The sequence below is a fragment of the Setaria italica genome, chromosome II, assembly GCF_000263155.2.
Source record: "Setaria italica strain Yugu1 chromosome II, Setaria_italica_v2.0, whole genome shotgun sequence".
In the NCBI taxonomy this organism is placed as follows: domain Eukaryota; kingdom Viridiplantae; phylum Streptophyta; class Magnoliopsida; order Poales; family Poaceae; genus Setaria; species Setaria italica.
Window position 1 is genome coordinate 48,429,686 of NC_028451.1, and position 24,254 is coordinate 48,453,939.

At 49.4% G+C, this 24,254-nt stretch overlaps 2 protein-coding genes across 3 annotated transcripts; both read right to left on the reverse strand.

The window, feature by feature from the left end:
• Positions 1-6,886: 6,886 nt before the first annotated feature.
• On the reverse strand, positions 6,887-11,989 carry LOC101786405 (cytochrome P450 714B1). 2 transcript variants are annotated; one of them, XM_004958649.3, is made up of 3 exons: positions 11,452-11,989; positions 7,622-8,463; positions 6,887-7,522 (listed from the first exon to the last, which is right to left on the reverse strand). In XM_004958649.3, the coding sequence occupies exons 1-3, from the start codon at positions 11,747-11,749 to the stop codon at positions 7,085-7,087; spliced, it is 1,578 nt and encodes a 525-aa protein (XP_004958706.1). In that variant the 5' UTR covers positions 11,750-11,989; the 3' UTR covers positions 6,887-7,084. The 2 variants fall into 2 exon arrangements, with proteins under 2 accessions (XP_004958706.1, XP_012699289.1); XM_012843835.2 differs by lacking the exon at positions 11,452-11,989 and adding an exon at positions 8,592-11,445.
• Positions 11,990-12,090: 101 nt separating this feature from the next.
• On the reverse strand, positions 12,091-13,641 carry LOC101782091 (acid phosphatase 1). The gene is made up of 3 exons (XM_004959836.2): positions 13,152-13,641; positions 12,852-13,058; positions 12,091-12,512 (listed from the first exon to the last, which is right to left on the reverse strand). The coding sequence occupies exons 1-3, from the start codon at positions 13,559-13,561 to the stop codon at positions 12,335-12,337; spliced, it is 795 nt and encodes a 264-aa protein (XP_004959893.2). The 5' UTR covers positions 13,562-13,641; the 3' UTR covers positions 12,091-12,334.
• Positions 13,642-24,254: the final 10,613 nt, after the last annotated feature.

Genomic DNA, 24,254 nt, shown 5'->3' on the forward strand with positions numbered 1-24,254 from the left:
CCCACCTACACATGCTCGTGTGGGATTAGGACCTATCTTTACCTAATAGACAATATAGGAACGTGTAGATGCAACTTGAGTGTTTATATTACTTGCTGGTATGCTAGAGGATGGAGGATCGTCAGTGGATGTACACGGGCCGATCTAGTCAGAATTCGTTGACCGATGAATGGATAAACAAGACCGATGCTTTCTTGGAACGGGCATTTGCAAGGATCAAAGGAGGAAGAGAAACTTGGTGTCCGTGTAGCAAATGTGGAAACATGCGTCGGCAAACCAAGTTAGGAATGGGTAAACATCTTGTTAGGCACGGATTTACGTCAGACTATACCATATGGATCTACCATGGGGAGGTCGATCGTGGGAGGGACGAGGTCATCAGACAACGTATCGAGCAATATGATGATGACGCTGGGGTGGGAGACATGTTAGATGACTATCATGAAGCTCATAGGGAGGAGGAGCCCGAGACTACCGCAAAGGCGTATTACGACATGTTGTCTGCGGCACAACAACCCCTTCACGGGCATACCAAGGTCTCTCAACTGGATGCCATTGCACGTCTAATGGCCGTGAAGTCCCAGTTTAGCTTGAGTCGAGACGCCTTCGATATTATGTTGACAGTTTTTGGGAGCCTGCTCCCGGAGGGTCACATCTTGCCAAAGTCTATGTATGAGGCACAAAAACTTCTTCGTGCACTTAAGATGCCATACGAGCAGATACATGCTTGCCCGAAGGGATGCATCTTATTTAGGAAAGAATATGCAGAAGCCAAGTACTGTGTGAAGTGCGAATCATCTAGATTCCTGGAGGTAAACTCTGGTGACGGTCAGAAAAAGCAGTTTGCAATCCCTGTGAAGATTCTACGGTACCTTCCCTTCATACCGAGGATCCAACGGCTGTACATGTGTGAAGAATCCGCGAAACAAATGACATGGCATAAAAACGGACGTCGATACAATGCTGACAAGCTGGTACATCCATCTGATGGTGAAGCCTGGACAAAGTTTGATGCCATTTATGATGAGAAAGCTCGAGAGGCTCGTAATGTACGTGTTGCGCTCGCAACAGATGGGTTCAATCCGTATGGAATGGCGGCTGCCCCGTACACATGTTGGCCTATGTTTGTTATCCCCCTGAATCTCCCCCCTGGTGTCATCTTTCAGCGACAAAACATATTTTTATCGTTGATAATTCCAGAACACCCAGGGAATAATATGAGTGTGTACATGGAGCCTCTGATAGATGATTTGGTCCGTGCATGGGAGGAAGGGGTATGGACATACGACCGGGCTACACGGACAAACTTCAAGATGCATATTTGGTACCACTACTCCCTGCATGACTTGCCGGCATATGGTATTTTCTGTGGCTGGTGTGTTCACGGGAAGTTCCCCTGCCCAGTATGCAAGGCTTCAGTGAAGTTCACTTGGTTGACCAAGGGTGGCAAGTATTCTTCATTCGACAAACATCGACAATTCCTTCCTCCTGACCATCCTTTCAGAACAGATATTAGAAATTTTACGAAAGATGTCGTAGTTAATGAGCCCCCACCGCAGATGTTGACCTTAGCCTTGGTTTGTGCTCAGATAGACGCTCTTGAGGTCAATAATCATGAAGGTGGGTTTGTGGGATATGGCGAGCAACATGCTTGGACTCAGAAGTCTTGCTTGTGGAATCTCCCCTATTTTGACGATCTTCTTCTCCCACACAATATTGATGTTATGCACACTGAAAAGAACATCGCTGAGGCAATTTTTGGTACAATCATGGACATTCTTGACAAGACAAAGGATAACGTTAAGGCTAGAGTGGATCAAGCAAGGTTATGCAACAGACCAAAGCTAGACATGATGCCTCCTAGAGCCGGCAAGTCGTGGAGAAAGCCTAAGGCCGATTTTGTCCTGACGAGGGCCCAAAAGAGGGAGGTATTAGAATGGTTCCAAACGTTAATGTTCCCTGATGGGTATGCAGCGAATTTGAAGAGGGGAGTGAACCTAGCTACTTTGCGAATCAACGGGCTCAAAATTCATGATTACCACGTATGGCTTGAGCGCCTACTCCCGGTGATGGTTCGAGGCTATATACCTGATAATGTCTGGCAAGTGCTAGCGGAGTTGAGCAATTTCTTCCGTCAGCTTTGTGCTAAGGAATTATCTCGGACCGTGGTTGCAGAAATGGAAAGAATGGCGCCTGTGTTGCTCTGTAAGTTGGAGAAGATCTTTCCGCCTGGCTTCTTCAATCCGATGCAGCATATGATTTTGCACCTCCCGTATGAAGCACGAATGGGGGGGCCTGTGCAGGGTCGTTGGTGCTATTCAATTGAGAGATGTCAAAAGGTTCTTCGAACTAAATGTAAAAATAAATGCAAAATTGAAGCATCCATTGCAGAGGCATACATTCTGGAGGAGGTGTCAAACTTCACAACCAAATACTATGCTGACAACCTTCCTAGCGTGCACAATCCACCCGCTCGTTATAATGACTCAGAAGTTGAATCGAGCCTTAGCCTTTTTCGAGGACAACTTGGAAGTGCAAGTGGTGCGACACAGAAGAAATTGAAACATAAAGAGTGGCGCACTATCATGCTGTATGTATTGACCAACCTTGCTGAGGTGGAGCCGTACATACTGTAAGTTGTCAACAAACTAGTTTGTTCTCAATTAATCACTATTCTGGGATCAACTCTCATGTTTCTCGTTGGTACAGGGAATTTCATCGTAAATTCTGGCGTAATTTAAGGGAACCTACCCCGCACGAAGCCGAGACCCTTCTTCAAAAGGGTGCGGGTAATGGAATGCCCGATTTTATTTCTTGGTTGAAACATAAGGTACAATCCAATTTCGCTCGTTCATGATTACCACGTTCCAAGTTTGCCGTACATGCGAATAATATAACGAACCACCCTACTTCAACTTGCAGGCTCAAACCGATTCGTCTATAAATGTTGAGGTTAGACAGGTTGCCGATGGCTGTGCCTACAGGGTCAGATCTTTTACCGGTTATGACGTAAATGGTTATCGTTTTCACACAACAAGCCATGAGCAGAGTCGGCCCAATCGAAGAACGACAAATACTGGAGTATTCACGCTAGGCTCTGATGGTGTCGAGTACTACGGAAGAATTGAAGAAATATACGAACTAACTTTTCATGGTTGCAAAGTTCTTAATCCAGTCATATTCAAATGCCATTGGTTTGATCCATCAGTCGTGAGACGGGCACCAAATCTTGGGTTAGTCGAAATTCGGCAATCATCCGTCTTCCAAGGAGACGATGTCTATATTGTGGCTCAACAGGCCACGCAAGTTTATTATTTGTCATACCCGTGCCAAACTGACGATCGTCTGAAGGGTTGGGATGTTGTGTACAAGGTATCGCCACACGGTAAACTACCTGTACCAAATAATGAAGATTACAACATTAACCCCAACACATATGACGGAGATTTTTTCCAAGAAGATGGGCTCGAAGGGATTTTTGAGATTGATTTAACCGACGCTTTCGCAATGGAAGTAGACAATGAAAGGGTTGTTGACGATGACGCTGGAGAGGAGGTTCATAATATGAAGGAGTTAGAATTACTTCAGCGGTTACAGTTAGGACAGGACATTGATGCTGACGCTGAAACTTCGGAGCACGGGAATGATTTGTTTGACACGCGTGACAGTGACGATGAGACTTATGATCTAGCTAATCCCGATCATGACGATTATTTCTAAGACATGTATGGATCGTAATAATTTATTTATTATTTGTCATACCATGTTATTTTTGAAATTATGTTTTATTTATATATGTGCTGATTGGTTTACTCTTGGCAAATGCAGGTGATTGAACAATGGTGGGCGGTACGAGGAAGATCGCAGCGCTTTACGAAAAATTAAAAGCTGCAGCTTCCGGGTCAGGTACACGGTCAGACGCATCGAGAGGTCGAGGAAGGCGTCGAGGGAGGGGTGGAGGCAGGGGTGACGCACCCGTGGAGGAAGCGGTGGGGGCACAGGTCTTGGCTAGAGGCAGGGGTCGGGGCAGGGGTCGAGGAAAGGGTAAAGGGGTGAGGGCCCCGTCGCCTGTGCCTTCGTCGTCGTCGGAGGAGGAGGAGGAGGAGGTACCCTCCGCGCACGCCTCTAGTGACGAGGCGGAGGTACAGGAGGAGCAGGAGCAGGAGAGGGAGGAGGGGGAGGAGGCAGGGGAGGAGGGAGGGGAGGAGCAGTCCAAGATTTGGTTGCGAGGTCCCTCGTCCCTCCCGAGGCGACCCATCCCTCTTCATTTACGCCCACTGATTCAACCCGCTGGGGCAAAGTAAGTTTCTTCACATATTCTCTGTACTTTTGATATGTTCAAACTCACATATTAATCACTTGTGCAGGAGTTGGACTAAGCTCAGTGGGGGTGCCCACAACCGCAAGGTCAACGGCATCGTCGGTCTTTTGTGTAGGCTACACTTCCCCGGTCTAGTGGTCTTCGCCGGACAGGAGGAGCCGGCCTACACGTGGGACCACTACGTCGCTGCCGCCGACGTCGGTGATCGTGACCACAGGCAGTTTGCGAACAAGGCGGAGCGGGTGAAGGCCGAGCTGTGGGTAAGTCTTCGCAGCACTACATTGCTTAATACATTCTTGATATAATAATTGTATGCTTGCCGTCTATACGCAGGACTTTTATAGATGTCAGGAGGGCTTCGAGGCTAGGGCGGCCTCCGTGATTGAACAAGCCGCTAAGAAGCTTGTTAAGGACATGCACTACGAGGCGCGCGTTCAGGCCATCATCGACTTTTATGCTGAATACAAAAGGATGAGGATCAAAAAAGAAGAGGCCAGGACAATGAACCTGACCAAGGAAGAATTCATGGCGGTACGTACATAAAGACTATATTTACTATTTGAGAGATTTATTACGCTTAATTCCGTTATTTATATGTCACACACTTCATATAGGTGCCTCCGTGGTGGTGCCGATCCTTTACCCGGTGCTGGGAAAAAATGGTGGACGTGTGGTTGCAGCCTGGGTGGTTGGAGAACCACAATGCCTGCCGGGAGCGGCGTCTGCAGATGCCATATGCATCACACCATCAAGGCAGCCTGAGCCTTGATGAGTACAAGGAAAAATGGGTACGTGAATTCATTTCTGTTTTCTCAGACATAATACTGCATATTTTGTAATCATTTTACATTTTTTCCGCAGACTTCATCACATGATGGTCAGGAGTGCTCCCGGTTCAAGGCATGGGTTATGTCCAAAAAGGGCAAGGCCACGGCAGACATCGACTTCAACCCGTAGGACCCGCCCGAGGCGTACAGCCATCCCAGCATCCACAGCCGCGTCACCGAGTACACATCCATGGCGAGGGAGGTTCACGGGCCAGAGTTCGATCTGAGCTCTCAGGATATCGATGCTGAAATAGTGATGAGGGTAGGAGGAGGGAAGAAGCATGGCAGGTATTGGATTGGAGATAGCGTGATCGACACTGCCAGTACTCCCACTCTCTCCCAGATCCGAGCAAGGAGCACGGACTCGAGCCCCGCGATACGGCCACGGCCTACCGCTGCACAGCTACAGATGCAGGCTCTGCAGGTTAGTTGTGTTTCTGTAATTTTTCATTCATTTTGTACTTACCTTTTGCTTGACAATAAGTGGTTGGGATGAAATATTGTAGGCCCAGGTGGAGGTAGAACGGAAGCGCCGAGAGGAACTAGAGGCGAGGATCGAGGCGGATCGGCAGCTTGAAAGGCAGAGGACGGAGCAGATGTTCCAATACATGCAGAGTGTGTTCCACAGTTTAGGTCAAACTCCACCACCTATGCCACCGAACCTCTTCCCGCCACCTCCACCACCTCCTGCAGCTACTCCTGTGAGTCAATCTCAACCTTACAATCAATCTAGACTTACTTCCACTAGAATTACTTGTTTAGACTATGAAATCTCTTTACCTACATTTGTGCAGAATCAATCGGCGGCGTCCAATGCAGAATCTTCCTGGGGGCAGTGGCCACCTGCACGTCCTCCTCAGTGACTTGTCATTTCTGTGTTTGTGATGCAAAACTTGTGAATTACTTATTTAGACGAGAACTTATGAATGCTATTTGTGTGCTTGTGAATCCTGTGGTGCAATTTATATGCTTGTGCTGCAATTAATATGCATGTGTATCTGTGGTTTTTTTTTTGAGAGGGGTCCTTTATACCTAACATTTCTATTTAGTAGCAGGAATTAGGACACTTTGAGGCCATTAGTGGTAGTAGTAGACGGGTTTGCCGAGTGTATTCTCCAAACACTCGGCAAAGGGGCCAAACAATTTGGCGGAATTGCTTGTTTGCCGAGTGCCATAGGGTAGGCACTCGGCAAACAAAGGCCATTTTGCCGAGTGTTTTCAAAAAAAACACTCGGCAAAGGGGCATAAAAAATGGCGGGCCGGGCATCTTTGCCGAGTGTATTTAGGGAAACACTCGGCAAAGATGAAAAGTTCGCCGAGTGTATTTAGGGAAAACACTCGGCAAACCTGTAAACGTCGCCGAGTGTATTTAGGGAAACACTCGGCAAAGATGTAGACTTCGCCGAGTGTCGGCCGTCGGACACTCGGCAAAGCTTCCGTCGCCGTGACAGCCCGTTAACGTCTTTGTACCGAGTGTCATATTTTGCCGAGTGTATTGCGGCACTCGGCAAAGGCTTTGCCGAGTGCCCGATGGTCGACACTCAGCAAACACGCTGTTTGCCGAGAAAAACTTTGCCGAGTAAGGTTCGCCGAGTGTTACACTCGGCAAACCCTTTGCCGAGTGTATTTGGCTCTTCGCCGAGTGCCTGGGGCACTCGGCAAAGTTACTGTTTCCGGTAGTGATCCTTGATTGTTTAGCTCAAGTCGCTGTCATTTGCGCCATGAATATGCTGCCGTCAGCTTGGAAGTGCCTAGCTTCGTTCGCAGATCGCAGCAAAGGACTTGTGTTCGTGCGTGTGCCACGTTGATTCGATTTACAACTGAATGAGACACCAAGCCAATTATTAATAATTGGGCCGAAATTTCCGTGTCAATGAGGCCCAAAGTGGAAGAAACGAGGTCCAGCCCATCCACACAGGGGAGGGGAGGTCCCGCATCACGATGACCTTGGCTCGACGACGCTCTTGAGCACGAGCCGCACGCCGTGCTCCGGCTCCACGATGAGCCTGAGCGCCGGCGAGTGCACGTACGCCGGCGAAAGGCTCAGCTCGAACTTGGAGAGCACGAGCGCCAGCAGGACCTTGAGCTCGGCCATCGCGAAGCTCTGCCCGAGGCAGGTGCGCGCGCCGGCGCCGAAGGGCAGGTACGCGTGCGGCGGCGGCGGCGGCCGCGCGCCCGCGAACCGGTCCGGGTGGAACTCCCGCGCGTCGGCGCCCCACAGCGCCGGGTCCAGGTGCACCGTCGAGACCGGCACGTAGATGTTGACGCCCGCCGGCACGCGCACGCCGCCGAGGGTGACGCCGCGGAGCGCCTGCCGCGACAGCACCGAGCCGGCCGGGTACAGCCGCAGCGTCTCCTGGATCACCATCGTCAGCTGCAACACTCCACACGGTCAGGTCGCTGAGAACTCCCACGGATACGGTACCGCTACGTGAGTGCATGCTACTGTGAATCGACTGGCGTGTACAACGACCTTCTTCATTCTCTGCAGAGACGTGAAGTCCGGTGCGGCGCCGGCGCCGGCGCACGCGTGCCGCACCTCGTCACGGACCCGGCACTGCCACTCCGGGTGCAGCGCCAGGAGCATCAGGCACCAGGCGGCGGTCACCGCCGTGGTCTCGTACCCGGCGAAGTAGATGTTCTTGCAGTTGTCCACGATGAAGTCCTCCGCCGCCACGCTGCCGCCAGAGCTCGCCGCGCTGCGGAGCATCGCGCTCAGGAGGTTCCTGTCGTCGTTCCCGCTCTCCCGCACGACGTCCAGTACCAGCCTGCTCACCTGCCGGTTGAGCCTCCACGCCGCCCGGTTGGCCCTCGTCGGGAGAGAGCTCAGGCCGGTCATCTCGGCCAGCAGGTTGGGCTTGGACACCGTCTTCTGCAGCTCCCTGATCATCGCGAAGATCTCCTTCCCTTTCACGTAGCTGCTCCCGAAGCACGTCCTCGAGATCACGTCCGCGGAGTAGGCCCTGATGTCGTCGTCGATCTTGAGCTCCAAGCCGCCGCCGCCTCCATTGTTATCCCTACTAATAATCCTGTCCTCCCAGGACTCCACCAGCGCCGTTGCCGAGCCGACCATGAGGTCCACCATGCCCCTGACCTTGTCGGGGAAGAACTCGGGCGCGATGAGCCGCCGCTGGTAGGCCCAGGCCTCGCCGCTGGACTTGAGGATGCCGTCGCCGAAGAGCGGCCGGTGCGTCACCTTCATGTAGGAGCTCTTGCCGAGGTCCAGCGACACGCAGAGGCCGAGGTCCCGGACCACGTCCGCCCGGCTCGCGTGCAGGAACACCATGTTCCCGATCGAGTAGGTGAAGACCGGGCCTGCATTAGTCAGCATGCAGTGCACAGTCATCATCAGATATTCATATTCAGATCGGTCAACTGAACAATGAATTAATTCTTCATGAACTTAACCTCCAGTGGATCACTAGTAGTATGAATCTACGTACCATCGATGAATGGATTAGTTCTTGGCGTGTTGCGCGCGTTCGATGTGACAGTGCTGACAGAGAGTAGTATGAATCTACGTACCATCGATGAACCGATGCCGGAATTCGGTTGCGTGGCGGATTGGGAAAAGGCATACTAGACAGCCACCACAAGTCCACAAGTGCTGAGCCGAGCGATCCTCCCCACTCATTGAGGGCAGGGCAGGCATGGACGCGTGATGCGTGTGGGCATCGGCAAGTACTGGAACTTTTGGAAATGCGACAAAGGAGAGCAAATCAATTCAAAGCCGCCTCGCGCGTTGCTGCGATCTCTGCCTCACTTTCCGCGACTGGCGGGCCGGCGCGACGAGGACCGAAGGCAGCAGCGCCCTTTGTCGCTTGTGGGCGGTGGCGAATGGATCAGATCAAATCTTTTTGGTCGGATAGACCCATCTCAGGTGAGCCGGCGGCGATCGGGACAGATTCAGGCAGGCAGGTGCGTTCATGTATCCCAGCGCACCCACGGGTCAGGCTGCAGCCATTGGAATTTGGAACAGGGGCCAAGCCATTGGAACAGCACTACAGGAGGTGTTCACCTGGGGTGAAGTCTCTCGAGCCATCGTCAACGATCGATATCCAATTGATTGATACGTAGGTGTAGCGAGGATGGCTCGTTTGTGATTTTGATGATTGTGTGATAATATAGTTATCAGGATTAATGCCTTGTCAAGAATGTACTTCGTAGGTTTTCCAGATTTCAAGTATGCAAATCAAACCAGGGCAAGGTCCAAATCATGATATTCAAGTGATCCAAATGACCGTATTTTCCATATCCAAATGATGGTGTTCAAGTAACCAAGTCATGGTATCTAGGATTATTTTATGGTATTCAAGTGTCCAAATGACTGAGAAAACCTAGGAACCATCGGATGTTCCTATGGTCCCCAGAACAGGCGTCGGATAAAGCATCGAGGCAATTGGTACAACGCGCAGAAAGCTGTCTAAGTTGTTCTGATGCCTATTTTCTAGTAGCTTCGGAGCAATTCTCAGAGGAGGCAGAAAAGGACCTATAGCACCAGATGTTCTGATGCCTTGTGGAGGTGACCGTTGGACAAAGCATATTTACTTTGCCAAGCTCTAGAAATGTTTTGGCCAGAAACTCTTCAGCACTTGATGATCCGATGGTACCATCGGATGGCGCATCGAGGTAATTTGGGCAAGGGGTCCAACGGCTACTTGCGTCAGCACAGGACACTTTAACTAGTCGTTGGAGCAACAGTTCTTTGAGGCCTTGGGCTATTTATACCCCCACCATTCGCCCATTTGGAGTTGCTGGACAAGCCACCAAAAGTGCATAAGTGATTAATAAAAGGCTTAGCACAAGCTTAAAATAGTGATTAGTACTAGGATAGGCCTAGAGAAGAGAGTGCAAGGTGTTGTTGCCTTGTGATCGATTCAGGGAGTGAACCACAAGTGTACAAGGTGTGCCGGCGCCTCGGAGCCTTGGTGGCTCGTCGGCAAGTCTTCGTTCCTCCGGCTTGGTATGGAGCGGCGTCGACGACCGTGTACGGGGGACGAGGAGACCCCTCCTTCGTGGAGAAGCTCTATAGTGGAAACAGCGTCAAGGTGACTGGAAGAGAGGGAGTGACATGCCTTACCTTAGTGACAAGCTTCTCATCCGGCTTGGCATGGCGATTCTAAGATCTTGACCGGGAAAGACTTGGTGACCAGGAGCATATCCTTGGTGGAGCTTCAATATGAACTAAAGGTGCCATTTGCCTACCGATACCATAGGATAAAATCGTCATGCTGAATTTACATTCTTCCTAACCCACTCCTTTACGTTTCCGTATTTTATAGTTGCAACTTGGGTGCTTTACTTACTAGAGTAGTATTTTGATAGAATCGACTCTAGGTTGCTAAACTTTTTATGGGTGGGAAGAATCCACTTTAGTTGTATATTTTGATAACATGATCTAATTTATTTTATGCAAAAGTACTGCAAGCAGGCGACGCATTGACTAATCATTTCATCGGAATCCTGAAAAGAGCCGCACTTTGCTTGGCGATAAACTGAGTTGTTGCATCTGTCAAATCGGTGGCATTTGTCCGGTAACCGAGGGAATGAACAGCTCAACACATTATGGTATCATTTGCTCCATGATGCGCATACTGTGCAATTATATTATTTCCCTCACTCAGAAGTCGGAAGAACAATCAAAGATCGGATTCTGATTTTCTCATTGCAGGAGTATACAAAATTGTTTTCTTGCTTTTTGCAGGCACCGTTCAATGGTCTTCACTCTTCAAAAAGGAAAAAGGCTCTCCATACATACCACTACTCCAATTGTTTAATTGATCAGCAGCGGAGCGATATTGTTCGCGATTAGCAGTCCATGATTTTGTTCCGTGAAATCATATGTATATATATAATATTAGCGGTTCAATTATTGTTTCACTTCTTTTTTGGACCAGGTTGTCATTTCGCGTGGAAGCATATACCTATCTACTCTCTCTAGCTAGTATAGCCAAGAATAGTTCTTCCCACCGCTGTTCAATTGTTGCTTCCTTGGTTGCGTTTCTTTCAATTCATACCAGATTGCTATTCATGTAGAGGAAGCAAGCATAGACTGATGGACAGTTTGTTTTGATCAATAATGTCACCATCCTATTCACTGTTGCTTGTCCAGCAAATCTCTAGAGGCGTGAACCTTAATTTTTTTTCTTTTTTGTACTTTGCTAGTATAACCCATATCAGAGTTTGGCCATGGAAGAAGGCATGGTGCATCAGTGACGGGCATAAAGCAACCGACCAACCCAAATAAAACCCATGCATGAACGAGATTAATATCATTGCGAGGTAAGTAGCGTGCGCACGTACCGTACTCCTTCCTCCACCTCTCGTAGTGGGGGAACAAGGCCGGACGGTAGTCATGCACGATGCTGCCGCGCTGAGAAGCCGCCGCCGCTGCCTGCTTGGCGTCGGCCGCGGCCTGCCTCATCTCGGCGCGGTTGCCGTAGGGGAAGGAAGGGCGCGGGCCGGCGATGCCCTGCTCCCGCAGCGCGGCGCGCACCCGCTCGGGCGCCAGCCACAGGGCGTGGTAGAGGTAGAGCGCCAGGGTGATCGCCCCGACGCAGCACAAGCCCGCCGCCACCTTCGCCGCCACTTCCACCTCCATCTCCGATCCTCGCTCGCCTCCCTCTCTTGATCTGCAGTACGTTCTCCTCTTACGGCGTACTACTACTACGTAATAACTGGCGGTTGCAGCAACGTAGCGATCGATATGCGTCAGGGTGTGGGCGCAGACTGCAACCGCCGGTGAATCGTGGGGGGATGGAATGGAATTGGAACGGGCGTCGCGCAGTCGCGCGCGCTCATATATCCCGGGGCGGGGTGTGGAGCGCGGGGGCCGCTCGTTCCGCCAAATATCCGGAGCAGGGAGAGCGATGCTTCCTCCCATTCGTGTCTATCCGACGTGGCGTCGAGCCCATCGGCCAAATCAAATCAAATCCTTGCTGATTCCTAATCCGGCACGAGATGTAATGCTACAGAGAACCTGCTTGCCCTTGCCACTGCCACTGCATCCATCGACGACAAGACAAGCAGCATCATATGATGGATAGTTACGTGCCCGCTACTAGACAAAGGAATAACCCAATCCTACCACGCCCCTTTTCGAGACGATGACCCAACTTTTGTTGCCGCCGGGAACTTGCCGGGTTTTGTCTGCATGTCTGAACATGAACAGCCTGCAGCTGTAGAGTCATGGGACGAAGTACATGGGGTTGGGCACTTTGAAGACGCGGTCGCCGACGCACTCGCCCTGCAGGTCGCTCCACTGGTCGCCCATGTTGCCGCGGAGCCGGTAACCCTCCGCCACCAGCTGCCTCCGCACCGCCGACTTGAACGCCACCGAGCTCTGCCCCCGGTACGACGCGCTCCTGCAGCAGCAACAGTACATGACACGCATCTGATCAGCATCATGCTTGTTATCATTTCATCTTCCAACCATACTGATTATTCTCTTGATCAATCAGCTGACTGATTGATTATTTAGGCAGTACACAACTATGTGGCACGCGACGGAACGTGCCGTTGCCATTTTAAGCTGATTGATCGATGATGCAGGCCTACATCGGTTGCCAAAATTTTTCTATTTCCAACCCCTTTTTCCCCCCTGAAAAAAACATCCTTTGTAGAGAGAGGTCACGAGGTCAACTCGACAAGGCCGGAGGAACTCGTCAGGACCGGACGATCAGGAGAACCGGTACTGTACGTACCTCATGATGAGCCGGTCGTAGCCGAAGAACCCTGCCGCGGCCAGATTGGCGACGGTGCTCGAGGCCAGGGTCTCCTCATCCCTCCCGGTCACGAGGAAGACTCTGAACCCTCTGCCTCTCAGCGTCTGGAACAGCCACTGCATGGCAGGTATCCCCGGGCAGACCCCTCTGCTCGCCCACATCTTAAACGCCACCGGATCATACGCCCTGCAGGGTATCCAAATAGCCCAAGTTATCCTCCATGGCAAGATGAGTGTTGAGCGAATTACTCTATAGCCACTGTTGGCGATCGAGACAAACCCGAACTGCTTGGCCTGGTAGTATGGCTGGTTGGACAGGCAGGTGTCGTCGACGTCGAAGACCCAGGCGTCGAGGCCGTCGGCGGTGGGCACGATCTGGGCGGCGTAGGCGGCGACCTGGTCCGCCACGCTGCCCACGTCCCGGTAGTACTGGCCCCAGGCCATGTATCCCCGGACGTAGCCGATGCAGGGCGCCGGCACCCTGCGCCACCCCTTGGCGTTGTTGGCCTCCACCATCACGCGCCAGCTCAGGCAGTAGGGGTCCTCGCCGCCGCCGCCGCCTATCGGTGGCCACCGCCAGAACCACGGCGCACCCTCTGCACCCTCCAGCAGCACGCAGTGCAGCAATGGCAGGAAGAAGACGACGAGCATCGTCAGCCTACCGCGAGCGGACATCGCTAAGCGCGCCATTGCATGCTTGGTTACTGATGAAACTCTAACAAGGCGACCTCGATCAGAAAGCAGTGTGCGCTGAGGGATCGGATGAGCAAAAGCAGCAGGCGATGCATGGATTTTATAGGCACGCGCATGCTCGACAAGGCTGCAACATTAGCCGAAACTGTCCGGTGTGTACGACGAGACCGGGCGCGTCAAAGAATATATGACCTCCGAGCGTCCTAATGTAAGGGGTTCGCTTTTGGATTAGGTCCAATGAATCCACACCGACGCCATTGCCGCGCCATTCGCACGCACCGCCGGCGCAACACGTGGCCGAGTGCCATGGTACGTGCGGCTCTTGACCTTCGTTCTAATTCGTTCGAACAATTCCACGTTGTGACGCTTTTGGATCAGCAAGTAAGTGACAGGAACATAGTATATACACATCGCCGTACTAAACATAGTAACTTGACCACCGAAAGATGGGTACGACGTTAGTTGCGGTAGATTTTTTTTTTTTTTTTTTGGAATTAGCAGCTATCCAGAGGTCGCTGCTGATGCATGCCCGCACCCTACCGTTTCTGCAAAAGCATAGCCAGCGAGTGGGCGTCTGTGGTGCTGGACCATCCTAATAAGGTCTAATAAGCTCCTAGCTGAAAGCTAGAAAAAGAATCAAGGGAGAAGGAAGCCGGAATCAAGGGAGAAGGAGATGAAATATTTGCAAGTTGACGATGAGTGCAGATAGCAACGAGCGAAGCAAAAGCGGCGTTGGGCAGGTGACCGACCTAACGCGCGGCGCCTGGCCTTGCTGGGAACCAGTACGACAGTAGCGCAACCGGCAATGTCCCTGGTGAATGTCATCCACGTAAGCCCAGGACAGGGCACATGATGGTGGTGTCCCTGGTAAATTGAAACACGAACAGCGGCGGCCACTGAGCTGAGTGGTGACATGGTTAGCCAATTAAACGTAGCACAGCTGAGGCATTGGTGTCGTCTAATGCGCCACGGCTTTAGGAATATATAATTGAAGATACGGTGCAGTGTGTGCATCTCGCGGATCTGCCTGACGGTGATAGAGCAGGAAATCCCAAAAGGCTAGGGGGGCGGCGGAGCGGAGGATCATGCGCTCATCGATGAATGTAGGAGGAGTCAGCTAGCAAGCACATCTCGCCGGCGAAATGGAAAAGGGGCGCTGTTGCCGCCATGATATGGACGCACGTGCACAGGGGTGCCAGGTTCAGATGTCCCAAGCACCAGCGCGGCAGCGCAGGATGGATGGATGGCAATGGCATGGCAGCCATCCGAAGCCGCATTTTGGAGGCCGCCCTGGAACAGTATGGCGCAGGATGAACAAAAAAGGGCGTTTGGTTCGAGGAACCGTATGGCGCGGGGTTGATCCTTCGTTGGTTCATCTATTATCTAATAAGTTAGGGTAGGATACTTACTCCTTTTGATTCGGAGCCAGCAGATGCCAACAACTGATCTGATTTGCGGGCTAGCTTGCGGGCAACGGTGACGCATCCGTACATGAGATGACGCGAATTGGTTTTTGGATCGGATGCTTCCGGACCGTGCGGTGCCACAACCAAAAAAGCTGAAAGTGAACACAAGGAAAGAGAGAGAGAGAGGGAAGCGAGGGCACAAAAAAAAAGGAGGCTAGTGACTAGTCAGGCTTGGGCCGTATACAACCCAACTGTTTGTTGTCGGACGATACGGCCCTTTTTATCCTTGGCTATTGTTCGGCGGTACGGCAGCAGATTAGTTCTAGTGTAGCTGATCGTGGGTGTTAGTCCAGATAGCGGAATTCAACAAAAAGTCACAATTTTAGAACATATATGAATATTAACATCGAGTTTATTAAAAAAAAAGTTAAAGTTTTAAGTTAGTCATTGTAAGAATCACAAATAAATAGATATAATTAAGATGTATGGATATATATTAACTCGTAGCAATGGGTAACAAATTCATTTATCACCCATAATTACTTGTCATTACCTAAATAAATCATTTTAAGCATTATTATTACCATTTGATTCATCTTAATATGTTACTTGAACCATAAATGTAGCGAATAGCAGCCTAACATGAGCAATAGCAGACAATAGCGGTCGACAGCTGCTCCAAACATGCTATCTTGGGCCCGCTACCTTATAACGGTAGGGCGGTACCCTACCGCTACCACTATTGCGGGCGCTATGAATGCTATATAGTACTCCCATTGTTCCAAATTGTAAGTCATTCCAACTTTCTTGAAAGTCAAAGCATCCTAAGTTTGATCAAATTTATACAAAAATTTATACAATGAAGTAATGTTACCAAATAAGTAATTATTCATTAAATGTATGTTCATAGTATATCTATTCGGTACTATAAATCTTGATCATTCTTTCTATAATTTTGATCAAATGTAAAATGATTTGATTTTCCAAAAAATTAAAAATGATTTACAATTTGGAACTGAGGGAGTACCTTGCATCTGCCATACTGCAAACAATCCAGTGCCTAGCTAGCTAGCAAATGTAGGACACAAGTACCCCGCGACAGGGAACGGCGCGTAGTTCAACCACTCGGCACCATCCTAAGCGCGCGCACACACGACTATATATACAAGCCATAATCATAATTCGTACACCGCCATTTCTATTTTGTACACCATCATCGCTAACGACGTGGAGACAATGATATATAAAGACATCCAAGAATTTAAGATAACGATGAACCGGCACGTACGTAGTGGCCATATGACATGACAGTAATCTCTTGTATATATCATATATCTACAGGTCTACAACAGTGCCAGGACCCTACATGCTAGTCGCCCATGCGAGCTATAAGACGGCTTCTGCAAGTTGACAAACAGCAGCGTGCGAACATGCATCGTACACACTTGCAGATATATTCTTGTTGATAGTGAAGTGTGTGTCAAGATGAGGCCCCCGATCGATGCTGTTTCTCGCAAGCATTCCTTTGTCTGCATTGCCATGAATCCATAATTATATATCACATAAATACATTGGCTGATTTGGACATTTGTGGCCTGCGTCTTTGTTGACCTCATCTTTCCAAATTCCAATACCTACCTGCAGGATCTTGGTTTATACTATATACTACCAGTATTAGCTTGTACGTACTAGTATGTCTTTTCCTCAAAAGAAAAAAAAATGTTGGCTTTGCATGCTTTTCGTTTTCTTCCCACGTTGTCTCCAATGACAGGAGCTAGCACTAGCTCTAAGTTGATAAATTTAGGGCCCGTTTGGGAGCACTCCACTCCAGAAAAACCAGCTCCACTCCACTAGCTCCACACTTTCCTAGCTCCACTCCACCGACTCCAAAAAAACATGGAGCTCCTGCACGTGTTTGGCTGATGGCAGTGCTCCAGCTCCAAAAACGTGAGCACTTGGTGTGAATAGTCTATTTTACCCTTTGTTAACGGACCCACATGTTATACTCTTCTATTTTCTCCTCTCTTCTTCCTCTCTCTCCTCTCCACTTCTCTTCTACGGGCACCTGCCATTCTCTTCTACGGGCACCTGCCAGAAGATGGACCCGTAGGCCGGCTGGCCTACGCCCTGGCCGCGCCGCCGCGGGGGAGCTCGCCCGGGCGGCGCGCCGGGCGGGCGGCGCGTTGGGCGTCGGGCAGGCTCGTCGGGGCGTGGCGGGCGGCGGCCGGCGGCCGGCGCGCGGGTGGGACGGGGCGGCGCGTCGGGCAGTCGGCACGTCGGGCGTCAGACGGCGGGCAGGCGCGTCGGGCAGGCACGTTGGGACGCGGCGGGCGGTACGCGGCCGGCGCAGCGGGCGGCGGCCGGCGCGCAGGTGGGACGGGGCGGCGCGGGCGGGCGGCTCGTCGGGCAGGCAGCGCGTCGGGGCGTGGCGGGCGGCGCGTCGGGGCGCGGCGGGCAGGCGCGTCGGGGCTCGGCGGGCGGCGGCGGGCCGGCGGGCGGGACGGGGCGGCGGCCGGCGCGCGGGTGGAACAGGCGACGGGAGTTTTTATTTTCGCGAACCGGTACTGTGTAACGAGTGGCAATGGTGGTTAAATACCCACCAACTCCACGAGGAGGTCTGTACAGGGGGTTTTTGGAGCACCTCTTGAGGTACTCCACAAAAAACGTGGATCTACCCCCATGCTCCACCTTTTTCTTGGAGCCGGAGTTGCTGGAGCTAGACGCGTTTGGCTGCGAAATTTTCGGAGTTGGTGGAGTGGAGCAATTTTTTGTGGAGTGAAGTGCTCCCAAACACCCTCTTAAAGAAGAGAGAGTGTGCAGCAGCTAGTCTTTGAATGTTGTGCAATGAGAGAAAGGTGTATTGGGAAATAAATGAGCTTATCTCTTCACTCCTGCTAGTCTCTTATCTTTGGCACCGTTCAATGAATAAAAAAATAATTTTCCTAGGTTAGAGCTAGATTGTTGGAGACGCCGGAGAGAAAGAGATCACAGAACAAGCGAAGCACAATAATAATAAACAAGCCAAGCACAGCTCCGTTCCTGTTTGTTTACTGGTCTCTGGATTAGACTTCTGCCTGCAGAAGATTCCACACTGCCATGAGATTCCAAGTGCATGTGCCCACTCCTCCTGGATCGACTGCATCAGCTGTAACCTGTTGTTGCATTCAAACGTTAATCATTTAGTTCCAACCAACCAACAAAGTAGCCAAGTATGCTAACCAGTTTAGCTCTTCCACTATGGCTCAGAGCTTGAAGCTAGGTTACATTATTTGTCGGTCAAATGCACACAAAACTCAGGGCTATTCAGATCCATGGTCTTCAACATGTTACCTCCGACGTGGCCTTTGAACAAGGTCGACAGCGATGCATGATGGCTCCACGAAACCAATCGACACACCTGGCCCCGAAGTAGCATTGAATGGGATTAGCTTTTCATCAAGCTAGCCTCACTAATGCATGGGCCACGCGGCACGACAGAGCATGGAAATTATAACTGAGAATGGATCGAGATGAGGTTCGTCAGAACGTCTCACCACCTAATTAAAAAGCAACCAGCTGCTATAGATAGTCCAAGCGATTTCTCTTTCAGAGTCGAATCATCCTCTTGCACATTGACCTCGCTGAGAGGGAAAAGAAGAAGACAGCACAGTTTGTAGCTGGGAGACCACGAAAGATGCTGACAATTCGACGCCACTTGTGGTGCTGTCAAATTTGACTGCCAGCTATGCAACTGAAAGTCACACAAGGAGGTAATTTCTTTTTCACTCTCGACGAAGAAAAACATATTTTTTCCCCGGAAGTAGCAAGTCGTCGTCAAAGGAAGAGTTGACAAGCACGCAGCAGAGTGTTAGGTGTGCGTGCTTATATCACACCACTCTGAAAGTCTGAATAATAGACGATGAGCACCAATTTGAAACAGGGTTCTCGTTACTACTTTATTTTAAGTGTGGGTCAGGGTTCTCGTTACTGATTACATGAGCAAGGAGCAAAACAATAGACGGTTGACTTCTATACTAGTACTATATAATTAAGTTAAACTAGCAAGGTGTCCGCACAAATAGCGCGGGTAGCTAATTTTTTTTTACCAATGTTTATGTTTTGCTTTTAATTTAAAAATATATGCCAATAATTTATGCAATCGTGTCATTGTAATTATTTTTTTCAAATGGACCAAATTGAGGTCAGTCATATTGTGTGGAGTAGTTTTTGGAACATTAATTTTGGGAAAAAGGAAATATTTTATATAGAAACATTTTTTATATATTTTTCTGATGCCTCATGTTTATATTACATGGAACATTGTTTCCATGAATTTAATTTTTATTTTTATTACCGGCGATGCAATTTTTCCTTGAGAGTTTTAGTCATTGTGCATGAATCTATGTTAGGCCTTTTAGAAAAAGATCTACATGAGTAGCTCAATCGATACTAATAATCACATTTCTTTTCTTTGTTCTCCAATCTCAGTTGCTAAAGCCCCATGCATAAATGCTCCCATATCACCTTAAGACCGCTACACATTTTCCCCCATGCACGTGCTGGGGTCTACAAATTCATTTTATGGAGCTAGCAAGGTATAGCCTTCTCCTTTGTGCTTGCCCACTCTCTACTGCTTCTGCTACCAAGGTGATTTACCCGCTATGTTGCGATCATCGAGATGCATCCCTAACGCTTGATGGTGCATGTTGTTTCCTCTTCTTGAACACTTCCTGTAGCTTTCTATGGATGGGCATGCATACCAAACATCGACTTCTTCCATGTTACTAGATTACATCGGCATTCTGTGCATGGTTATTGTTGCACTTTCCAAGTCTAAAAACTATGTCACTTTCGAGATCAAAATTACTGATTGTGCATTTGTTCTTTGTATATTGCTATGTGGCTACACTTCTTCTTGGCCAACCCACAATTTTTCTCCATAGTTGTCATCACCCATGTTGTTGTTTTTCCTCCCCTTTCTTTTGATCATAGCTGTTCTTTTGTCAACTCATAATTTCCATATTTTTTAATTCCGAATTTAACTACTTACTAATCATATTTAACATGGATTCTTTGGTCAACTCCTAATTTCCTTAGTTTGTTTTGCTTCCTAATTCGTATACACATCGACTACTAATTTTCTTATTTTTCTAATTCTGAATTTAGTTGTTGTTAATCATATTTGATATGGATTCTTTCATCAATTGCTAATTTTATTTTATTTGAAATTCTAATTTAACTATTTACTAACTGTATTCGACATGTACTCTTTTGTCAAGTGCTAATTTCCTTTTTTTAATTCTGAATTTTACTATTTTAAGTTTTAATCAAATTTATAGAAAAGAAAAATAATATTCACAACATCAAATGAGCATAATTAAATTTATTATGAATTAATTTTCTATAGTTTACTTCTAGTGTCAGGAAGATCTAAAACACTCGGATGTGTCATAGACACTCCCTTTAATACTTTTTATAAGTGTGTCAAATTTAGGATATTTTGACTTAGCTTGTGGCAAACTTAGAAACAGTTATAATTTGTTTCGCAAAAAAAGAGAAACACTTATACTTTGGGAAGGAGCGAATACTTATCTAGTAATCTCATTAATGAAGAGATCAGAAAATTTTCGATGGAGTTCTCTCATCGAAAACTACTACTTCCTCTGTTTCAAAATATAGATTATTTTGGCTTTTCTGGTATAGAGATTTTACTATGTATCTAGACATAACCCTATAGTTAGCTATATAGCAACATTTATGTACCTAGAAAACTCTAAAACGACCAACATTTTGGAACGGTACCAATTATTACCACGGAGATCGTATCTAGACAGAAGCTAGGACGCAGGTGCATAGAAAAAGCGCACCGGCAGGTACATGCAACAACAATGCCGTCACTGCACTGCCGCGTGCACTTGCCATTGCTAAGGAAGTGGCATTAACGCCTGGCATTGCTAAGGAAGTGGCATTGCCCGCGTACGTCCCTGGCTGCCGGCCGGCGCCAATCCTTGTTATGATTGTATCTCACAGCCTTCGCAGCTTTCTCCCAGAGTCCTATACAAACAGCACCCTCCTCTGATCTCCCACCATGGATTCATCCCGTCCCGGCCCTTGAAATGGTTTGATGCCTGCCGCCATGTTCAGTCCCTCCCGACGCCTCATGCATGCTCTGCCTCTTCTTGATCGCGTGCTGGGCCGGTCTTCTCCTCTCGATCACCGGCAAAGGTGAGAGGACGAAGGAGGCCAGCAATGGCGAGGCGAAGTTCAGAGTGTTGCGTGGTCTTAACACTCTCGGCCTGAGGCAGAAGCAGCGCCACGGCCATGGAGTCTCTCCGGCGCCGGCGCCGGCTCGTGCTCTCACCTGCCTCCGCTTCACAAGGACGCGCGACTGTCGGTGCCCGGGAAAGTTGCCCACAAGCACGAGAGGGGGGATGCCACGGTGCCGAGGCAGAGCCCGACGCGGCACGGCGCGGCAGGCGATGGCGAGCGCGGGAGCAAGAAGAAAAGCATGCAGCTGGTCGTCCTCGCTGCGGTGGCCGCGCTGTCAGGGGCGGCGCTGGTTCTCCTCGCCAATCCTGGTGGTGTTCCTGAGGTGCAGGAGGTTTCAGGGAATTTGACGTGACTCTTCCGTCAACTCCTAATTTCCATATTTTTCAATTCCGAATTTAAATATCTACTAATAGTATTTGATATGGACTCTTTGGTCAACTCCTAATTTCCTTAGTTTCAATTCCGAATTTAGTTATTTACTAATCATATTCAATACGGACTCTTTGGTCAAGTGATATTTTATTTTTATTCCAAATATAGTTATTTATTAATAGAATTTGATATGGACTCTTTGAGTTACTATAGACCGTTAGATCTTCATAAAATCCAACGGTGTGTATTCTTCTCTTTTTTTTAATTAATGTGGGAATTTCTAGACCTTCTCGGTGAACGTGATGGTTTCTTTTAACATTATTATATAAAGATAATAGATTTCATTGAGCGAGCGAGGGAGTTGCAAGCAATAACATCATGAGTCCATGACTGGCTGTACCAATCTGCCTGTCACTCTCATCAGCTGCTGTAAATATCTTGCTGACAAATGAACTCGAATTCTGCATTGTAAATCTCTCAAAACCTAATAACCTGTGATTGCAACACCAAGCAAACTTCCAAATCGAGGGAGTTGCAAGTAATAACATCCATGAGTCCATGACTGGCTGTACCAATAGGCCTGTCACTCTCATGAGCTGCTGTAAAATATCTTGCTGACACATGAACTCGAATTCTGCATTGTAAATCTCTCAAATCCTAACAACCTGTGATTGCAACACCAAGCAAACTTCCAAATCGTTATGTTTACATGCATGGACCAGAGTTTGTCGCCCGTACCAACCTACTCACTCTGTTTCAAATTGTAGGTCGTTTTAGCTTTTCTAGATTCATATATGCATATTTAGGTACATACAAACATCTCCTACAATTTAGGATAGAGGGTGTTAGCGCCAAAGGAACAGGGGTCCCTGAGAAGGCACTTACAAGCAGGGCCCGCCTGCTTAAAAGGGGCTTCCCTCTTTGATAAGCCCAAATAAAGAGATAGGCCGGGGAATTTGAGGCCCAGGAGGGATCAACAAAATATCACGCCTAAGTGGTCCACATAGCAAGAGCAGGACGCACCGGGAGGCCTCCTGGGAAGGCCCCTGGAAGGCTCCGATCCCTTCGAGGTGAAGTAAGCGGTGGCGTATCTGGACGTGGGAAGGGCGCGAAAGCCGAGGCAGGCCGTCAGCAGGTGCCTCTTTCCCGTAAAAACATCATGATAGGATGCGCCTAAGAGTCTCGGGGACCGACAGCCTCACCCGTCCCGTCCCACAGGCGGCGGCGCCGCCCTCGTGTCAAGAGCGTCCTGCCATGCTCCCGGCCCGCCCTCTGCCAAGGAGGCAGGCCCACATTGAGGACCCAGGAGGTAGCAAAAGGCCTCCAGGGAGGGTGGACCTCGCACTAGAGACTCGGGAAACGGCGAAGGCTCCGGGAAGGTCCCCGGGAGCTAGGTTCAGTGCTCCCCGTCCCAGGACGGTGGGCCCGGGATGATAAAAGTAAGGAAAGTAAGATGGTAAAATGTGAGATTGACATACAGAGAACTTGGACGGGGTGTTCCGGCGCCTTGCATAGGAAGTGTCAGGGCAAGTGGATGGCACGTCAGAGGATTGTAGCAAGAAGGGCGGCCATTGGACCGCTACGTTCACACACTCAGTATAAAGGGATGGATTAGGGTGCAAGGCTCGCCCCAACTATTCTCTCCCATGGGCCTCACCTATAAAAAGGCCAGCTCTTGTACGAATGATACAGACAACTCTAGCAACACAACACACATGACGTAAGATATTACGCTTTCGAGCGGCCTGCACTTGTTTAAAAACTCTCTTAGCAAAATCATATACTAACTCCCTTAAACACCTCTCGAATCCCAACGTACGAACTAACCCCGGACCGGATCTGTAAAAAAAAAATAATCCCAGAGGGAGTACCCAATACCCTTTATGATTGTCGGGCGGTGGATCGAGGGTGCAGTGCGGCCGTGCTGGACAGCTCGATGATCTGCCCATTCCATGCAATCTTCAGGTCCAAGGCACCGACCCCTCACCCCTCTACACCTACAACATGCATGGGGCTCAGCCTGCAACGGCTTGGAAAAGCTTGGTGAATGGAGACGGCCGGCCTTGCTGATCGATCGACAGGGACCGGCCGCTCATTACTAGGGTGGTTGTGCGCGTACGTTGCACGAACACGCATCTGCAATAACTGGGGTTGTTGCACGCATCTGCTATAGAAAACTAACTGATGATGAGTATCTATTGATTCTGCTTGTGCTTGGTTTGCTCTCCGAAGATTGTTGGGCGTGTAGCAGGCAGGCAGGGATGGTTGGGGCTCCATCAGCAGTCATGCAGAAGTGACAGCGATGTAGAAACGAGATGTACTACTGGAAGATACTGTGCAGCAGCAGCAAGCAGCACGATTAGTCCATGTTAGCATCCCAATTGCATTTTCAGAGGCTTGATTGGTTTCAGATAGCACAGCCACCAGTTATTGTAGAATAGAATTACGCAAAGCTCTCATGTCTCTGAATCATTTGCTGTTCGTACTACTACAACGGTAGGGAGAGTGATCAGTAAGCAATGGCACTAGTGCAGTGTACAGTGGCGGCCTCCACAATTTTTTTTTTCAGGCAGTGTCAGTCAGAGGCTCCCGTTGCTACTCGGTCGCTGCCCCCGTTTCATTCCCCCTCATAAATGCGGGCGCACCTCGCTCTCCCTCCTCCT

Coding starts and splice junctions, on each gene's coding strand:
- LOC101782091 (XM_004959836.2), bottom strand. CDS start 13,561: ATGGCGCGCTTAGCGATGTCCGCTCGCGGTAGGCTGACGATGCTCGTC. Junction 13,059..13,151: donor TACCAGGCCAAGCAGTTCGG/GTTTGTCTCGAT, acceptor GATACCCTGCAG/GGCGTATGATCCGGTGGCGT. Junction 12,513..12,851: donor TACGACCGGCTCATCATGAG/GTACGTACAGTA, acceptor TTGCTGCTGCAG/GAGCGCGTCGTACCGGGGGC.
- LOC101786405 (XM_004958649.3), bottom strand. CDS start 11,749: ATGGAGGTGGAAGTGGCGGCGAAGGTGGCGGCGGGCTTGTGCTGCGTC. Junction 8,464..11,451: donor GAGGTGGAGGAAGGAGTACG/GTACGTGCGCAC, acceptor TGACTAATGCAG/GCCCGGTCTTCACCTACTCG. Junction 7,523..7,621: donor CTCTGCAGAGAATGAAGAAG/GTCGTTGTACAC, acceptor GGAGTGTTGCAG/CTGACGATGGTGATCCAGGA.